Source organism: Strongylocentrotus purpuratus, unplaced genomic scaffold, assembly GCF_000002235.5.
Source record: "Strongylocentrotus purpuratus isolate Spur 01 unplaced genomic scaffold, Spur_5.0 spur5_scaffold_8, whole genome shotgun sequence".
Taxonomy (NCBI): Eukaryota; Metazoa; Echinodermata; class Echinoidea; order Camarodonta; family Strongylocentrotidae; genus Strongylocentrotus; species Strongylocentrotus purpuratus.
Genome location: NW_022145614.1, coordinates 18,727,053 through 18,742,934, shown reverse-complemented (window position 1 = coordinate 18,742,934; position 15,882 = coordinate 18,727,053). Strand labels below are relative to the sequence as shown.

General features: G+C 35.4%; 1 protein-coding gene across 1 annotated transcript in view; it reads left to right on the top strand.

Annotated features, from left to right (window-relative positions):
* The window catches only part of LOC100890867 (membrane-bound transcription factor site-1 protease), a 41,092-nt gene that overhangs the window by 220 nt on the left and 24,990 nt on the right, over nucleotides 1-15,882 (top strand). The window contains exons 2-4 of the mRNA XM_030975897.1: nucleotides 9,033-9,528; nucleotides 12,072-12,223; nucleotides 15,668-15,824. Coding sequence (XP_030831757.1) covers nucleotides 9,207-9,528; nucleotides 12,072-12,223; nucleotides 15,668-15,824 — 631 coding nt within the window. The 5' untranslated portion in view covers nucleotides 9,033-9,206. The remainder of the gene's footprint in view (nucleotides 1-9,032; nucleotides 9,529-12,071; nucleotides 12,224-15,667; nucleotides 15,825-15,882) is intronic.

Below are 15,882 nucleotides of genomic sequence, written 5' to 3'. Positions count from 1 at the left end.
TCTACAGTATACAGCATTGTCAAACTCAAAGATGAGCTGATTGATCGTGTTCTCACTGCAGACATGTCCTTGCGCTTGCCTTGCCTTACCTTCGGCTTCGTTCTGCATTCTGTCCTCCTCCGATCCGCCTCTGCATATGCATGTCGCATTTTCGCTGGCATATCAGTTATCATTGGCCTTGGCAGCATGCAAACTTAGTATTAACTTAACTACTGTACCTTCTTCTTCTTCTTTTTTTTATACTCAGCTTGCGCTCGGCGCTTGTTCACAACTGTGAACAATTTGGACCCTTGAGTTGACTCCGACAATAAATTACTAGGGGTCTAGACTGGTGTCTGGTCAGGTCGCCCCCAAGCCGGTCGCCTCCTATACGCAGTCGCCTCCTATACACAGTCGCCTCCTAACGTAGTCGCCCCCAAATTGTGTGGTCGAGTCGCCTCCTATACACAGTCGCCTCCTATACACAGTCGCCCCCTATAGGCTATACACAGTCGCCACCTACGTACAAAGGCAGTACGCTAGCGCAGCGGTCAGAAGCAGGTTATTTAATATTTATGCTATTTATACGTTTGTAAATAAAAGAGAAAGTTTCATTCTTTCTATTATAATGTTGTCCACCTTCTTTTTGATAACTATTTTGTGCTACAGTATAATGTGATAAACGTTTCATTTTATTTTGATGCAACAGAGATTTACATTCAAAGGTTTTACTTTTTATAATTTTACAGTAATATTCTTCCCATTTCGACATTATCAGCCGCTGGTTCTCTATTTCGTTCCCTAAACTAAATAAAAGGTATATGTGAGAGGGGGGGGGGTTAGAAAGTTGGACGTAGCCTGTATAGACCTGTATTTGTTATGATATTTGTCTCCCCTCCGATCACCCCCCCCCCCCCCCCCCCCCCCCCCCCCCCCGCTCTGATTTTGTTCTTTAGTTGGTCTGTTGGTTTGATTACATCTTTTCGCTAAAGTATAATGTCCGACGTATACCATCAGGAATATGTTATAATAATTAATCTCAAGGAAGGGATGATGCCGGGATACAAGCAAATGGCGGAATAGACAACATTATGGAAGATGAAGATGGACAAAGATGAAGATGGACATAGACAGAGAGAGGGAGAGAGGGGAAGAGAGTGGGTTGGCGGGAGATGGAAAGTTGGACGTAGTCTGTACTGTATTTATTATTATGATATTTTTCTCTTAATCCTTGTCTGAATTCCGTTTCCCTCACCGTGCTGACGTTTCATTAAATTATTAGAGAACGGTTTTCGACTCTTAATCCTTGTCTGAATTTAAGTTCCCCCTCCCGCGTGAAGCGCGGAAGCTTTGACGTTTCATTAAATTATTAGAGAAAGAACAAAGAAGACGATTCGTTGTACCGACTCTCATGGGTGTCGATCCTTACGTAGTACCTATTCATCAGGGGGGGGGGGGAATGAATGAATAGATCATCCCCCCTGATGAATAGGTATCAGTTACAGATCGACACCCATGCCGACTCTTAATCATTGTTTGAATTATCAAAAATGTTTCTTTGTTATTATTATTGTTTCAGCGCTTTTATCCTCCGCGCGCTTTAAAATAATGAAGGACAAAAGCGCCGCGACATACAATAAGGTATATTTGAAAGAATAACTGCTTTTTATTTGTGCACAGATTAAAAGAAAGTGACATCTATATGCAAAATAAACACAAATTATTATACAGGTTAAGGTTGGAACCTATAGTGCTTTCGAATACTTGAAAAGATGAGCAGGTGTTCATGTTGGTCACGCATGGTCGTCCCTTACAATATTCTTTAAACAAAATCACGCACTTATATAGAATGAATTGAGAGTAAAATTAGATAACGTTTCGTTCATTTGGGTCTACCGCCGAAAGCTTTTATTTCGATCTATTTGCTACATAATAAACTTATATAAGTCATATCAATTATAGCTCACTTTTAATTCAATGTAGAGACATTCTCTTCTATTTCTATTTTTAAACTTTTACAACTATCTCATGACGACACGTTCTAGTGACTCCGTTCTAGTATATGGGTTTTGTAGTAGTGAACACAAACTATGGGATTAAAAAGGGATCTGAAAATGCTCTAATTTGTTTGCGTGTACAAATTATACTTGAGAAAAGCTAAGGAAAGCCAATCTATAAAATCCTTATTATCCCTATAGCCTGTGGATACTCCCTTAAGTTCCGTCACTAAGCCAGCCAGAACGATTTATTTATTTATTTATTTAAAATGGTTTATTTCATTAAAAAACATTCGCGGCCCGAGAGCCGAATTAGTTTCTTTTACAAAGTATACATCAGTGACAAAGTAAAATTACACGTAAAAAATTATGCATGGTATAGCATTATGGTAGTAAAATTGCAATTCTTTTGTACATAATTGTGCTTCAACGACCTTGGCAAATTGCTTGGTACATATACAGAAATCTGAATTGTATTACCATATTTGCAATGAAATTATATATTGAACTTATACAATATATGAATAGTGATACATTTTTGATATTCAAAAGAATTAAATGTTTTGGTTGGAAAATGCATAGTCAGATAGGTATGGTATGGTATGGTGTTTTCTTCAATAACAGAAACAGAAACAACAACATAAACCAAATCCAGGAATTATAAAATCAAATAGATGCTACAATGATTTAAACAAATTATACATTGTATAGGTAAAATGCAGAACATTTTGTATTTGGGCCAATTTACTAAAAGGTACATGTAGAATATTGCATAAAAATAAGATAAGTTTCGCATAAAAACATGGGTAAAAGTTTGCCATTACAATATTCGATATAATGTGCATCATTTTGGGAATTGTTAAAAAGTCAAACAGGATTTTGTATAATTAAATCTGATTTAGTTTAAAAAAAAGTAAAATGCTATAGACATTATTCAAAAATGCATTCACATGTCACCCTTTTATTTAGGAAGTTATACCAGAGAAATAGAGAGAGAGAGAGAGAGAGAGAGAGAGAGTGAAAGAAGGAGAGTGAGAAACGGGGAGATAGAGGGGGTAGAGGGGGAGGGAGAGAGATAGGAGAGAGAGAAAGAGAGATAGAGGGAGAGGGGGAGGGAGAGAGAGAGAGGGGGGGGGGGGGGGGGGGGGGGAGAGAAAGAGTGAGAGTAACAAGACAGTGAGCTAGCCAAAAAGCCATAAAGAGGGTCTCCCCGCTCCGCAGCACAGCACTGACAGAGAGGAGACAATAGGGGTATTGAGAGAGTGATGTGGTAGCACGTAAGCTGGTGGAAACTTAGATGCAAATATCCTCGAAAATATGCAGTTACAATGGAAAATTTTCAATATTTAGTAATATCATAGTACTGAGATGCCAGGAACTAAAAATGGCTTGACTTTGACTTGTAAAAGACATCAAATTAAAACAACAAATTAGGGGGCGAGCTGACCAAAAAAATGGGGGCGAGCTGACCAAGAATCCCAAAATCGGCAAAAAAAATCGGGAGGCGACATGACCAATTGAGGGCGACTTTGTAAGGGGGCGGGCTGACATTAGGGGAGCTGACATGGAACCTCTAGACTACAGTCATGATTTAAAAGAAAAAGTCGTTATCTTTCTTGCCTGTTTCCAAAGAGACCATGTTTCTTTAAAAGTTCGAAGTTTGTGAGATACCCGGCCCTCCCCCCCACTCAGTGTTATTTAGGGTACGCATATGCGTGTTCCAAGCGACCCCCCCCCCTTTTCAACAAAAGTCTGGTGTGTATAAAGTCAATACGGGTCGACCTTTTTCTTTTGTTGTACAAGCCTCTTTCAGCAACCCCCCCCGCCCCCCCCCCCCCCCTTTTTAGCAAAAGTCTGGTGTGTAGCCTAAAGTCAATACGGGTCGACCTTTTTTTTATGTTACGAGCCGGACATTTTGGTAACACGCATGGGGTCCGTCCGTTCTCGGAGTGGGGGGGGGGGGCCGGGATGAGATGTGATGTTCTGTGCAATATTATGTCAGACTCGGAGGCCCGAATTTACAAAGGAGGTTTGTCGACAAACCGAGGTTTATGTACGTCATATGCGATTTACAAACCTGGTTTGTAAATAACAAAAGGAGGTTTGTCGAAACAAAAGGAGGTTTGTCGACGAACCTCCTTTGTGAATTCGGGCCAGAGTGTTTGCTTGGGTGGACAGCATGCAAGAGTATGAATAGATTGAAGGAGGAATGGAAGGAGAGAAGAGAGAATGTTGGCTATAGAGCTGTAATAAGATCAATTTTAGGTGGCTGTCGCAAAAGGAAATCTTCGTCTATCTTTTCCTACAAAATGAAGACATTAGTATACACTTTCTCACAGGTTTCACGGCAAACCGCTGCACAATACAAGTGCATACCGACAGTAGGCCGGGATGCGTGCGAGCGAGCGCGCGTGAACTTGAAGTTAGCGACTGTAATCTCATATCCTCATTAAATTCATACAAGTAATTCACATTATGAATTGATGATGATCATGTCAATGTAGCTAGTGGTTTCCTATCTCACAATGGCCATTCATATTTAACCATGTGCGGGCAGTGTCTGATTTCTGACTCTGTGATTGAATTCATCAGAGTCGTATATGGCATGAGGAAACACGAAACTTGACAGAGAAAGATTCCTGTACAAGTGAAATTTCCTAGACTTAAAGTTAAATCCATCACTAATTTGCATTCATGTGTATAGCTCAAGGACATCTTAATTTGTTTGGTTTTTACATGGGAATCACTAAATTTTCATTGTTGACTTAAATTTGTCCATCATAATTTTCTTGACAATTCAAGCTATGAGTATTACTATTAAAATATGGAGAAAATATCTATTTAAATATATATGTTAACAAAACAAACTTACATGTAGCTAAAAACACTGAGTTACCCATACATGACTCATTTAGCCTTTTTAAACAAAGTGTGTAGCTTATGGTCTCCATCCTAAGGTATATTGCTCCTATCGGAAGCGGTCAGCTGTTCTTCACGCTAGACGCAAACTGAAGGGGTCTGGCTTAGCTATTGATGAAGCACTAACGGCATACAACCTAGATCTTTTGTGGAAAGCCAAGCATCACGAAAAGGTCAAAGAAGCCTGGACATCAGATGGTCACGTGATAGTTCTGATTGCCGCTACGAGAGGAAAAACTACAAAAAAGGTCATACAGAACTTACATGATTTGAACAAACTACCATAATGCATGCGATGATACATTCCACTACTTTTACTAGCATTTTCCCCACGATTGACTAAAATAGTCCTGATTTGCTTTTAATATTTCGTATTGTTTTTTTTTTTTAGTTCATTTTTTCTTCCATTTATGAATTGTTCTTCTATTTCAACAATATTTTAAATCTCTGAACTTTTGTGTTGTTTGCTTAAGTTGTAGAACTGTTTTAAGTTATTGGTTTTAATTGTGTGTGTTTTAGGCTTTGGTTTCGTAACCTTAGTTTTGTATGTTCGTTTATATTATCTGTGTCATGAACACGTTTTTCTACTTTCTCTTTATTTCTTATGTCAAAATGCCAGTGAAAATGATCGGAATAAATGTGAAATATAGATGCCCATAGAACCCCAAGATATACATCAGTTATTGAGTCCAACTACAGAGGACGATGAAGAATATGGACCAAATAGTTTTTGTTATACGTCCGAGGAATTTAATTCATGTTTAAACACTTTTAATTCTCATTCTAAAGTATATTTTACATCAAGTTACCTTCATATAAATTGTCGTAGTTTAAATAAGAATTATAGTGCAATATGTTCGCTTTTAGATGCTATTGATGTGCAATTTTCTGCAATTGGTTTTACTGAAATTTGGATTAAAGAGGCTGACCCATTCTACAATTTTAATAATTATATTTTTTTATTGAATGTAAGACAAGGTAAGAAAGGAGGAGGTGTAGGACTTTTATTAAATGAGAATTTGAAATATAAACAACGTAAGGATTTAGATGTAAATAATGAATGTTTTGAGTCAATGTTTATAGAAATTGAAAAGGTAAAGAAAAATGTTTTAATTGGTGTTATCTACCGGCCTCCAAATCAACCAGTGCAATCGTTTTTAGATATTTTAGAAGATACTTTAAATGTTGTTCATAAGGAAAATAAAGACATATATCTTATGGGCGATTTTAATATTAATTTATTTGATGTTAACTCTTGCCAATCTGTTAATGATTTTTTAGAATTATTGATGACTCACTTTTTATATCCCATGATTCATTGTCCAACCCGAATAACTGACAGGTCTTGTACTTTAATTGATAATATTTTTACGAACAATTTAGAAGAAGTTTGGTGTGGAACAATTTTAAGTGACGTAAGTGACCATTTGCCAGTATTTGTAATCAATAAAAAACAGTGCATACAAAATGAAGATAATAATTTTGTTTTACGTGATCTAAATGAGGAAAATATTGGTAAATTTATGCATGAAATATATAACTCTGATTGGACTTTATGTTCTAATGATCCAAATTATAGTTATGAATGTTTTTTAAGACAGTATGTTTGTATTTTTAATAAATGTTTTCCTTTGAAAAAATGTATAAAGAGTAACAAATATAATAACCGATGGTTTACTAAAGAGTTACGCAAAATGTGCAAAAAAAAGTGTGAATTATATAAGAAGTACTTGAAAGATCCAATTGAATATAAAAAAGATAAATACAACAAATATAGAAATATGGTGAATGGTAAAATTAAAAAAGCTAAAATAGCATATTTTAAGGCCAAATTTAGAAATGCATCAGGAAACATACGGAAAACATGGAAATTAATCAATGAAAGTCTCGGTAAGAGTACGAGTAAGCATAATATGCCCGACTCGGTTGTGTGTAATGATCAAGCTATATGTGATAAGAAAGAAATATGCTCTGTTTTTAATAATTTTTTTATTAATATAGGACCTAGCTTAACTGATAATTTAGACAACAACATAGATAATGATTTTAGTAATGATGACATTTATAGTAATATTGATTTTAATTCATGTACAGCTTTTTTTAATCCCATTACCCCCACAGAAATAATCAATATTGTAAGTAAATTAAAAAATAATAAGAGTTGTGGTCATGATGATGTAAGTGTTAAATTATTGAAAAAAGTTGTTCATATTATATCATGTCCTTTAAGTGCAATATTCAATATTTCTTTATCTGCAGGTATAGTACCAGAGCAATTAAAACTTGCAAAGGTTATTCCTGTTTTTAAAAATGGCACTAAAGAAAATGTTTCTAATTATCGACCTATATCTATACTCCCTGTTTTCTCCAAGATTTTAGAAAGAGCTGTTTATAATCGACTTTTTATGTTTTTAAATAAGTGTAATATTATCTCTGAATGTCAATATGGTTTTAGACCTGGTCACTCTACATCTAATGCAATTATGCATTTTATTTATAATGTTTTGAAAACTTTTGAAAATAATCATATCTTAATGGGCCTTTTTTTAGATTTAAGTAAAGCATTTGATACATTAGACCACACTATTTTATTGAAAAAATTATATTATTATGGTATTCGTGGAGTAACTTTAAAATGGTTTGAAAGTTATTTAGAAAATAGAACCCAATTTGTACAAATAAATAAAGATAAGTCTAATATTGAAAAACTTAGATGTGGAGTGCCTCAAGGATCCATCCTTGGACCTCTTTTATTTATTATTTATGTTAATGACATGTGCAATATTTCTGATAAACTAAAATTAATTTTATTTGCTGATGACACAAGTGTTTTTATGTCTCATTCTGATGTCCAGGTTTTACAAAATGTTTTTAAGCAAGAAATTTTGAAACTTTCTAATTGGTTTTTATATAATAAATTGGTTTTAAATTATGATAAAACTAAGTTTATGGTTTTTACAAATAGAAATATTGATTTTAACAACATGCACTTACGAGTAAATGATCATAATTTTGAACGTGTAGATAATCTTAAGTTTTTAGGTATTGTAATTAATCATAAATTGAAGTGGCATGAGCATATAAATGTGGTGTGCAATAAAATAGCAAAAAATATTGGTATTTTATATAAAGTTCATTTTTATCCCTCAAATATTTTGAAAATGTTGTATCATACATTAATAACACCATATTTTAATTACTGTATAGTTGCATGGGCAAATTTTAATAAAAATGATATGTTAAGGTTACTTATTCTTCAAAAGAAAGCAATACGCATTATAACCCATTCCCAATATTATGCTCACTGTAATCCTTTATTTTGTAAACTTGGAATTCTGAATGTAATCGATATGCATAATTTTTATATTGCAGTTTTCATGTTTTCATGTTTTAATGGCAACTTGCCTACCTTTTTATCAACATGTTTTAACTTGAATTGTGATGTGCATAATTTTAATACTAGGAATGCCCTAAATTATCACCTCCCCAAGATTAGAACGACTTGTATGAAAAATTCACTATTTTTTAAAGGACCATTAATATGGAATAGTATACCTCAGGAAATAAAAAAATGCAAAACTCTCAATCTTTTTAAAGTTAAATATAAACAATTTCTGTTAAACAAGTATAATAATTAGTATCAATAGTATAGACAAATTTTTGACATTTTTCTTATATACTCTGATCGTGCATGATAGTAAGTTTTAATATGTTCTTTGTTTTATTGTTCTGTTCTATTGTTCTCGTTTTCATGTATGTGTGTTTTTAGGGGTAGGCTTTTATATAAGGAACTTCCCTCCTTTCTGCCTATCCCAAATGCTCTTATAAATTGCCATTGTATTTGTTATCACCTTTTTGTGTTTTTTAATATTTATAACTCCATTCTGTATTTGTATGTTTTAAATGTTTTTATGAAGAGTGTTGAATAAACTTTGAATTTGAATTTGAATTTGAATATTGGCCTTTTGGGGCTGAGTCATTGATGGTTGCTGGGTGTCCCCAAACAAAAACCTTTCAAAATTGTCAAGACTGTTGATGCCGACACAATAAATGTTTGTTTGCAAATTTTGTCTTTTCTTTTGCTGAAAAAAATAATAAAAATTTCTTTATGACAACCTTTATCAATTACTTTTACAGGTTGGACAACGATTGGGCTTAATCTGTGACTTTCACAGTTATGTGAGGAATCAGCAGAAAACAATGATTATCATATGCTGGAACTTTGGTAACTCATCATCAGCTCGGCCTACATGTACCCAACACTGTCGAGGGTCTGTGTGACACGCCTGTCCGTCCGTCCTTCACAGCGCCATGTATCCTTCCAAACGCACCAGCCACCATCGTCATCATCACAGCCATCATCATGGCAACCACCACCAACATCATCTCAGAACATCGCTATCAGCTCGAACTTTAATGGTGGATGTGAGCTGTAGAAGACTTTTATATATCCTCTTTATATTGACTGCTTGCTTTGAGCTGAGCTTTCAGCTGGACAGAACTCATGTGCAATATTCGCCATATAAAACAACATCGATTCCCATGTCCTCCGCAACCTGCCCGGGGGTGGCGCCCATGACAGATAGGGATCTTAGTCGTCAGTCGCATTATTCAACAGAGCTTGTTTCAGATGGTGAGACAATTTTTTTTTTTTTTACACAACCAAACATTTTTAAGAAACATGTACTCTCACTACCCTGTTTGATGGTAAATGTATGGTAAATGTATTTAATTTTTAAAAGCAAACAAACATGACATATTTAAAGGGCCGTTTCTAGTTTAATTCAGTTTATGTATTTATTTGTACTACTTTTGTTATTATTATTATTATAATTTTTTTGTTTCTTCTTCTTTAAAAGAAACTTTACATTGACATTTTGATGAGATTGTATATGTAGATCATTATTCTACATTGTAAACATTCACACATTTGTGGGCTCGTCCAGGTACATGCAGGCACATTCTCATGTATTTATGAAACTTGTGCATGAATTCAGAGCGAGTCCAAGCTTGTTTCGTCTCATACATGTACTGTACAGTGTACATCCTACTGACTGTTTCAAGCTCATAACCCTGCTGCAGCTTGAATCGTACACAATATCAAATAAATTGATATTTTTAAAGATAATTTACATGTACATGTATCTTTACAACTCCATAATACAATGTTTAAAATACTTATTACAGTTAAGTATAACACATAACTTGGACTTGCCCTTTCAAATATAGTTACATTTTGTACTTCTTTTTTGCGCAATAGATGATGTGATTTCTAATATCAACTCAAATTTATATAGATCCCTATCCCTAGATTATGATGGCAATAATAGAGACATGATTTTGATAATTTGGGGTATAATGTATTGTACATTATTATCTATATGAGGCTTCCAAGTACAATAAATCAGTGTATTCAATACCTTTAGCGCAGTACCTGGATGACCGACCAATATTTTTTTTGTATTGCTCAGTCATCCGGGAACTTCAACTTAGCGCAAAATAAGCGTGACACAATCAGACGGGCGCAGCACAGGGTACACTTATTTTGCGCTAATTTTTAAACAATGGGTTATGTAAATGAGGGTTTAAACCGTGGGTTACATGTATGTTAAACGTCCTTTGTGAATTCAGGCAAAAGCCATATTTACCTTGGTAATTAAGTCAAATTTTGGTTATTTCGCTAGTCAGCCTAATATAGATAATAATAATATTATATGGCTTTTTTTTCGTGTGATACAAGAATATATTCGCTATGACAATATTAGACTCGTCTTTGACTCGTCCAATGTTGTCATAGCTCGAGCAATATTATTGTATCCCACTCAAAGCCATCCAATATTATATAAATATTCCTTTTCTATTCTCTATAAATTTGTACCCTTGCTCTTGACTCCAGCATGCTGCTAGTAGAAAGATATATTCCAGTGGATGATTCCAGGTAGCATTGAAAGTTGAAACAAAATACATCAAACTATTAATTAAAACAATGAGTGATTTAGCTCTGACTTTGGAGCTTTAGTGAAAAGAAAAGAAAACTCTGGTCAGAAAAGACAACAAAATAATACAAAAATATTAACATACATGAAAACGCTGCGATAATTTTGCACTTAAGAAATTTGTACCGGTAGGATGAGAAAGTTAATGTAGTTTGCTCAGCAATGTGAGCGTCTGTATTATGGCCCCTGGCTGGAATGCTCCCCAGGGAGTGGAGAATGAGCATACATTGTTTACGGGCAAGCATGAATCCGATGACCGAGGTAAATGTCTGAAAAGTGGTTACCGGTAGATTCATTGTCTATGTATTAAAGAGAAGGTTTAGTTCTGGGAAGAGGTGAAAAATAATTTGTGAGCATTATAATTGTTATTATGCAAGTGTGGAAGAACATCAGATACAAAGTGTTACCTGAAAAGCATGGCCCTTCAAATGCCTTAATATTCTAAAAATATTCTAAATATGGTAAGTTTCATCATAAAAATCGGACAGATGTTTAGGCCACATGTTCGTTTAGTCCCATTAACATCTCTCTCTGTACATTGCTGGTAACTTTACCAAGACTACCGTAGGCCAAATTTCTTATCATTTTGAGGATTCCAGAGAACCTTGCAGTATACACACCAATACTTATGCTAGATGATCAACCTTTTCTGATCGATTCCACAACGTTTCTTTCACAAAGCAATCGCATTACCAGAACTCAACTTTATCTTTAAGCGCCTTGTAAAAGGGGAATTGTTATATTATTATTAACTTTAAAATAACAAACGTGCCTGGGTCAGAAAAGTCCAAGTGTAATTAAATTGTCCAGGGTCATTAATTATGTTGTGTACATACTTGGCTATCCTTTGATCTCTCGTCCCTTTACATGGATAATGTCTTTCTAGTTTCTGTACATCTACCATCATCATTATCCCGTTGCTTTTGACACCTCCTGAATAAAGAGTACAGTCAAACCTGTCTACAGCGACCGTCCAAGGGATACACAAAAGTGGTCTTTGTAGACAGGTTCCTTTAGTACATGTTTCAATGAGAAACCATTTTCAAGGGAAACAAAACATGTGCTTGTTTTAGACAGGTGGTCCCTAAAGCAGGTTTGACTGTATTATGATAAATTTTGAGCAATCTGTAATAATCTACACTCTTATTTGTCATTCTTTTCATTTTGTTCCTTTTCCTAGAGTTCATAATCATGTTTCATAGCTACTACACAGCCAAGGCAAGGCACAGATATCTTTGTGCAGCGATGAAGAGCTGCAACGCCAGTGCGTGGCACATCGTAGCCAGAGACAACCCAGCTGCTGTCTACCCGAGTGACTTTGATGTCATCAAGGTGAGTGAGAGACAGTATTAAAACAAACAAAGAAATGAAGAAAAATCACCTTTCTTCAGAGACGCCAAGCTCAAAGATCAGCAATGCGTGACATTTTCATGACTCGGCGCGCGGGCGAGGGTATAACACATGTATAAGGTATAACGTTTTTTCAAAATCTAGCGCGCGCGTTGTGCATGAGAGCATTTTCAGACCCTCGAAATGCGTGATGTCACGTCTAATGCTTGACACTTAGTAGCTCTGTTTCTTGAAGTACAATAACAAATCCATACCTGCCAACCCTTCTGATTTTTGTTTTTGTGTTTTTTTGGTGGTAAAGCCAAATTAAGCTTGTTTTATCATGTGCCGCGATTTGAGAGTAGCGAATTTGCTAAAAGTTCATTATTCTTATTTTCACATGTATGCAAATCTAGAAAGAGTTCCTGTCTACGGTTGCATTTTCTCCACTTGTTAGCAAGCCACATGTAACAGACTCTAGTGTACCGGTATAGTCACAGTTTCACCTTTTGTGTGGTCTTCTGCATTAAGATAAACACAAACTTCTAGTATTATTGAAATTAAGACGAATGTTAGGAGTAGATGGTCATATCATTTTAACTTCAGGTTGAGAACCAGCAAATGAAAAGAGGGTACTGAGAATGTACATTTTTAGTAAGAAAACATAAATAGATTGTTTTGATCAAGTGTCTTGTCAAACCTAATGTTACGCAGTGAGATATTGCCATACACATAATTCAATGCAAAAGCCAGTTTTGTTCAGAATACCTTGGAGCCATAAGCAGAGCTGCCAACCATTACGTTTTTCCCGGAATTATTCAGTTTTTTTCTCCCAATTACGGTAGCATGTTTTTTCTTCATAAAATACTCTTTTTTTTTTTTTAGCACATCAACAAAAAAACAAAAAAAACAAGAACCATACATACAGAGTTACATGTACACATGAATACATGTATTTACTTATCATCTACTGAAGGTTATTGTGTGTTTGTAATCCTATTAGTATTAGCAGACACATGTATATCTAAGCATTTTACGGCCTAAATTGTTTGTTCATGCTAATTAACATGTAATGCATGAATATTTTAGAACTTACACACAAATGCTGGTTTGTAATTTGGTAAGTCACACTGTACATGTACATGTACCATGTATATGTACCCGTATGTGTATGTATAGGGAATATCCAATCATGTTGTGAATATACCTGGTTTATGAATTATGAACAGGTGTAAATGGTATGTACCCTTCATATATCATTCATTATATTTCTCTTGATTTTAAATAGTACCTTACATTTACAAATGTACGAACCATTTTTTTAAAATTATAGATTAGATGTTTGTGCATTAATGGTAAAGACCAGTATTGGAAACGCCCCAATTTCAAAAAATTAAATGGAAGCTCTTATTACCAATCGTGTGAAAGAATATGTTTGGAATATTACATGATGATACAAATTTTGACGGGAAACCGCCTACTAATTGATATATTTGGTAAATTAGTGTATCTCTTGCCTGTTGAGAGATATGAAATGCACGTGTCGCGCACGTGTGTGTAGTCCCATAAACATCTTTCTGTGTACAGTGCTTCTAACTTTATGAAGACTTGGCCAAATTTCTTATCATTTTGATGATTCCAGAACCTTGCAGTACATCTATGCTAGATGATCAACCTTTTCTGATCGATTTCACATTAACGTTTCTTTCACAATGCAATCGCATGACCATAACTGGTCTTTAGCTTTAAAGAACAACCGGTAGTGAAATATGGTATTGTTGACATTGTACCCTTTTAGTACACACATCACACTGTATTATGTCATGTGCAGTGTTGTGCACACCCCTTTTTCTTTTCCTTCTTCTCTTTTTTCCTCTTTCGTACAGTTTGTTTTTGTTTTGGTATACTGATATGCATGTCTTCAGCCAAGCCTATCCGATTGACATTGAATGTGTCATGGGCAACACTACATGTACATGTATAATGTATACAAGGCCTATGTGAGAACTAGTTTGTACCTAGTTCATTATAGAAATGATCCCACCAGCGGCTCACTGTGGAAGCTATCCTGGGAGGTGTTTCACAAAGGCTAAGATCGACTTTAAGTTGGACTTAACTATGGCAGGCTATTCATTCCACTGGTTGCTATCACCATTGGTCTCTCAATTATGATCTTTAGATAAAAAATTTCCTTCAATAACGAACTTCTTCTTCTTCTTCATTTTTTCCCTCTTACGTACAGTTCGTTTTTGTTTTGGTATACTGATATGCATGTCTTGAGCCATGTCTATCCGATTGACATTGAATGTGTCATGGGCAACACTACATGTACATGTATAATGTATACAAGGCTTATGTGAGAACTAGTCTCCAGCTTTGATAGTTCAGACCCTTTGTACCTAGTCCATTATAGAAATGATCCCACCAGCGGCTCACTGTGGAAGCTATCCTGGGGGGTGTTTCACAAAGGCTAAGATTGACTTTAAGTTGGACTTAACTATGGCAGGCTATTCATTCCACTGGTTACTATCACGATTGGTCTCTCAATTATGATCTTTAGATAAAAAATTTCTTTCAATAACGAACTGTATCAAAAAAAGGTAAATTCCGTAGATGTGTGACTACGATTTGTACATATGTACGTCCGTTGAGAAACCAATGCCAGGAATAGTAAGTAGAAATAGTGGCATGAAAGGCCTGCCATAGTTAAGTTTAACTTAAAGGGATCGTTTAACAATGTTAAATCTGAGATACACGGCCCTACGTGTTATCAGTGTCTGTGATATGGTGTAATATTGAAGCCCTAAAAAAATTGCGCTTCAAAATGATCAAGAAGTGCCTCAAAAAAGTAAAAATCTTTGAGTGACCGGTTTTACCATACTCGTTTCCCCCAATAGACTGTAGTGTTATGAAAACCGCCAGGCGAACGTTTTTCAAAATTTGTAATTCCAATCATAAATATCTTGATAATCAGACAGGCGATCGGCTTGTAAAAGTCATGGGGTTCCTGACTGACCTAAAGGTTTATAATTATCATTGCATCATGAGCTAAATCCAGAATTTTATTTCAGAATCTGAGACAAAGTTACCGGATCCCTTTAAAGTCAATCTTAGTCTTTGTGAAACAACCCCCTGGGATGATTTTATTATGGATCATGACTTTACTCCTGCATAATTCCTTTAAAGCTTATCTGCCATAGTTTACAGGAGGGATTAGAGCGCCCTGCAAGGTCACTGGACAGGTGGTTATCTCATCAACTCAGCTCTCAGTTAACATAAGAAAAAGAGGATCATGGGGGACCAATGGTCACTGATTAGGCATTATTTGTTATATAGAGGGTGCAAGTAGCTACAAGTAGTGTAGTGGGCCTTTAAAACAAAACTTACCAGTCAGATGTTGTACTCTATCGTTTATTCCGATTCTTTTATTTTGCTTTATTTCATCAGATATCTGGAGTGGATGCGGCCGATCTGAGTTCGCTGTCAGATCACCCTGCGGTAAAACAGGTCACTCCGCAACGAAGGGTCACACGGTCAATCAAGAGTTCAGGGTTCATTGAAGAGGAAGAAGAAGAGAATGACATGGTCAAGCCCTTGATGGATGGTAATGAAATTGTTTTATTGGAAACAATAATGTGATACTTACGAAGTCTTTTAAAGTG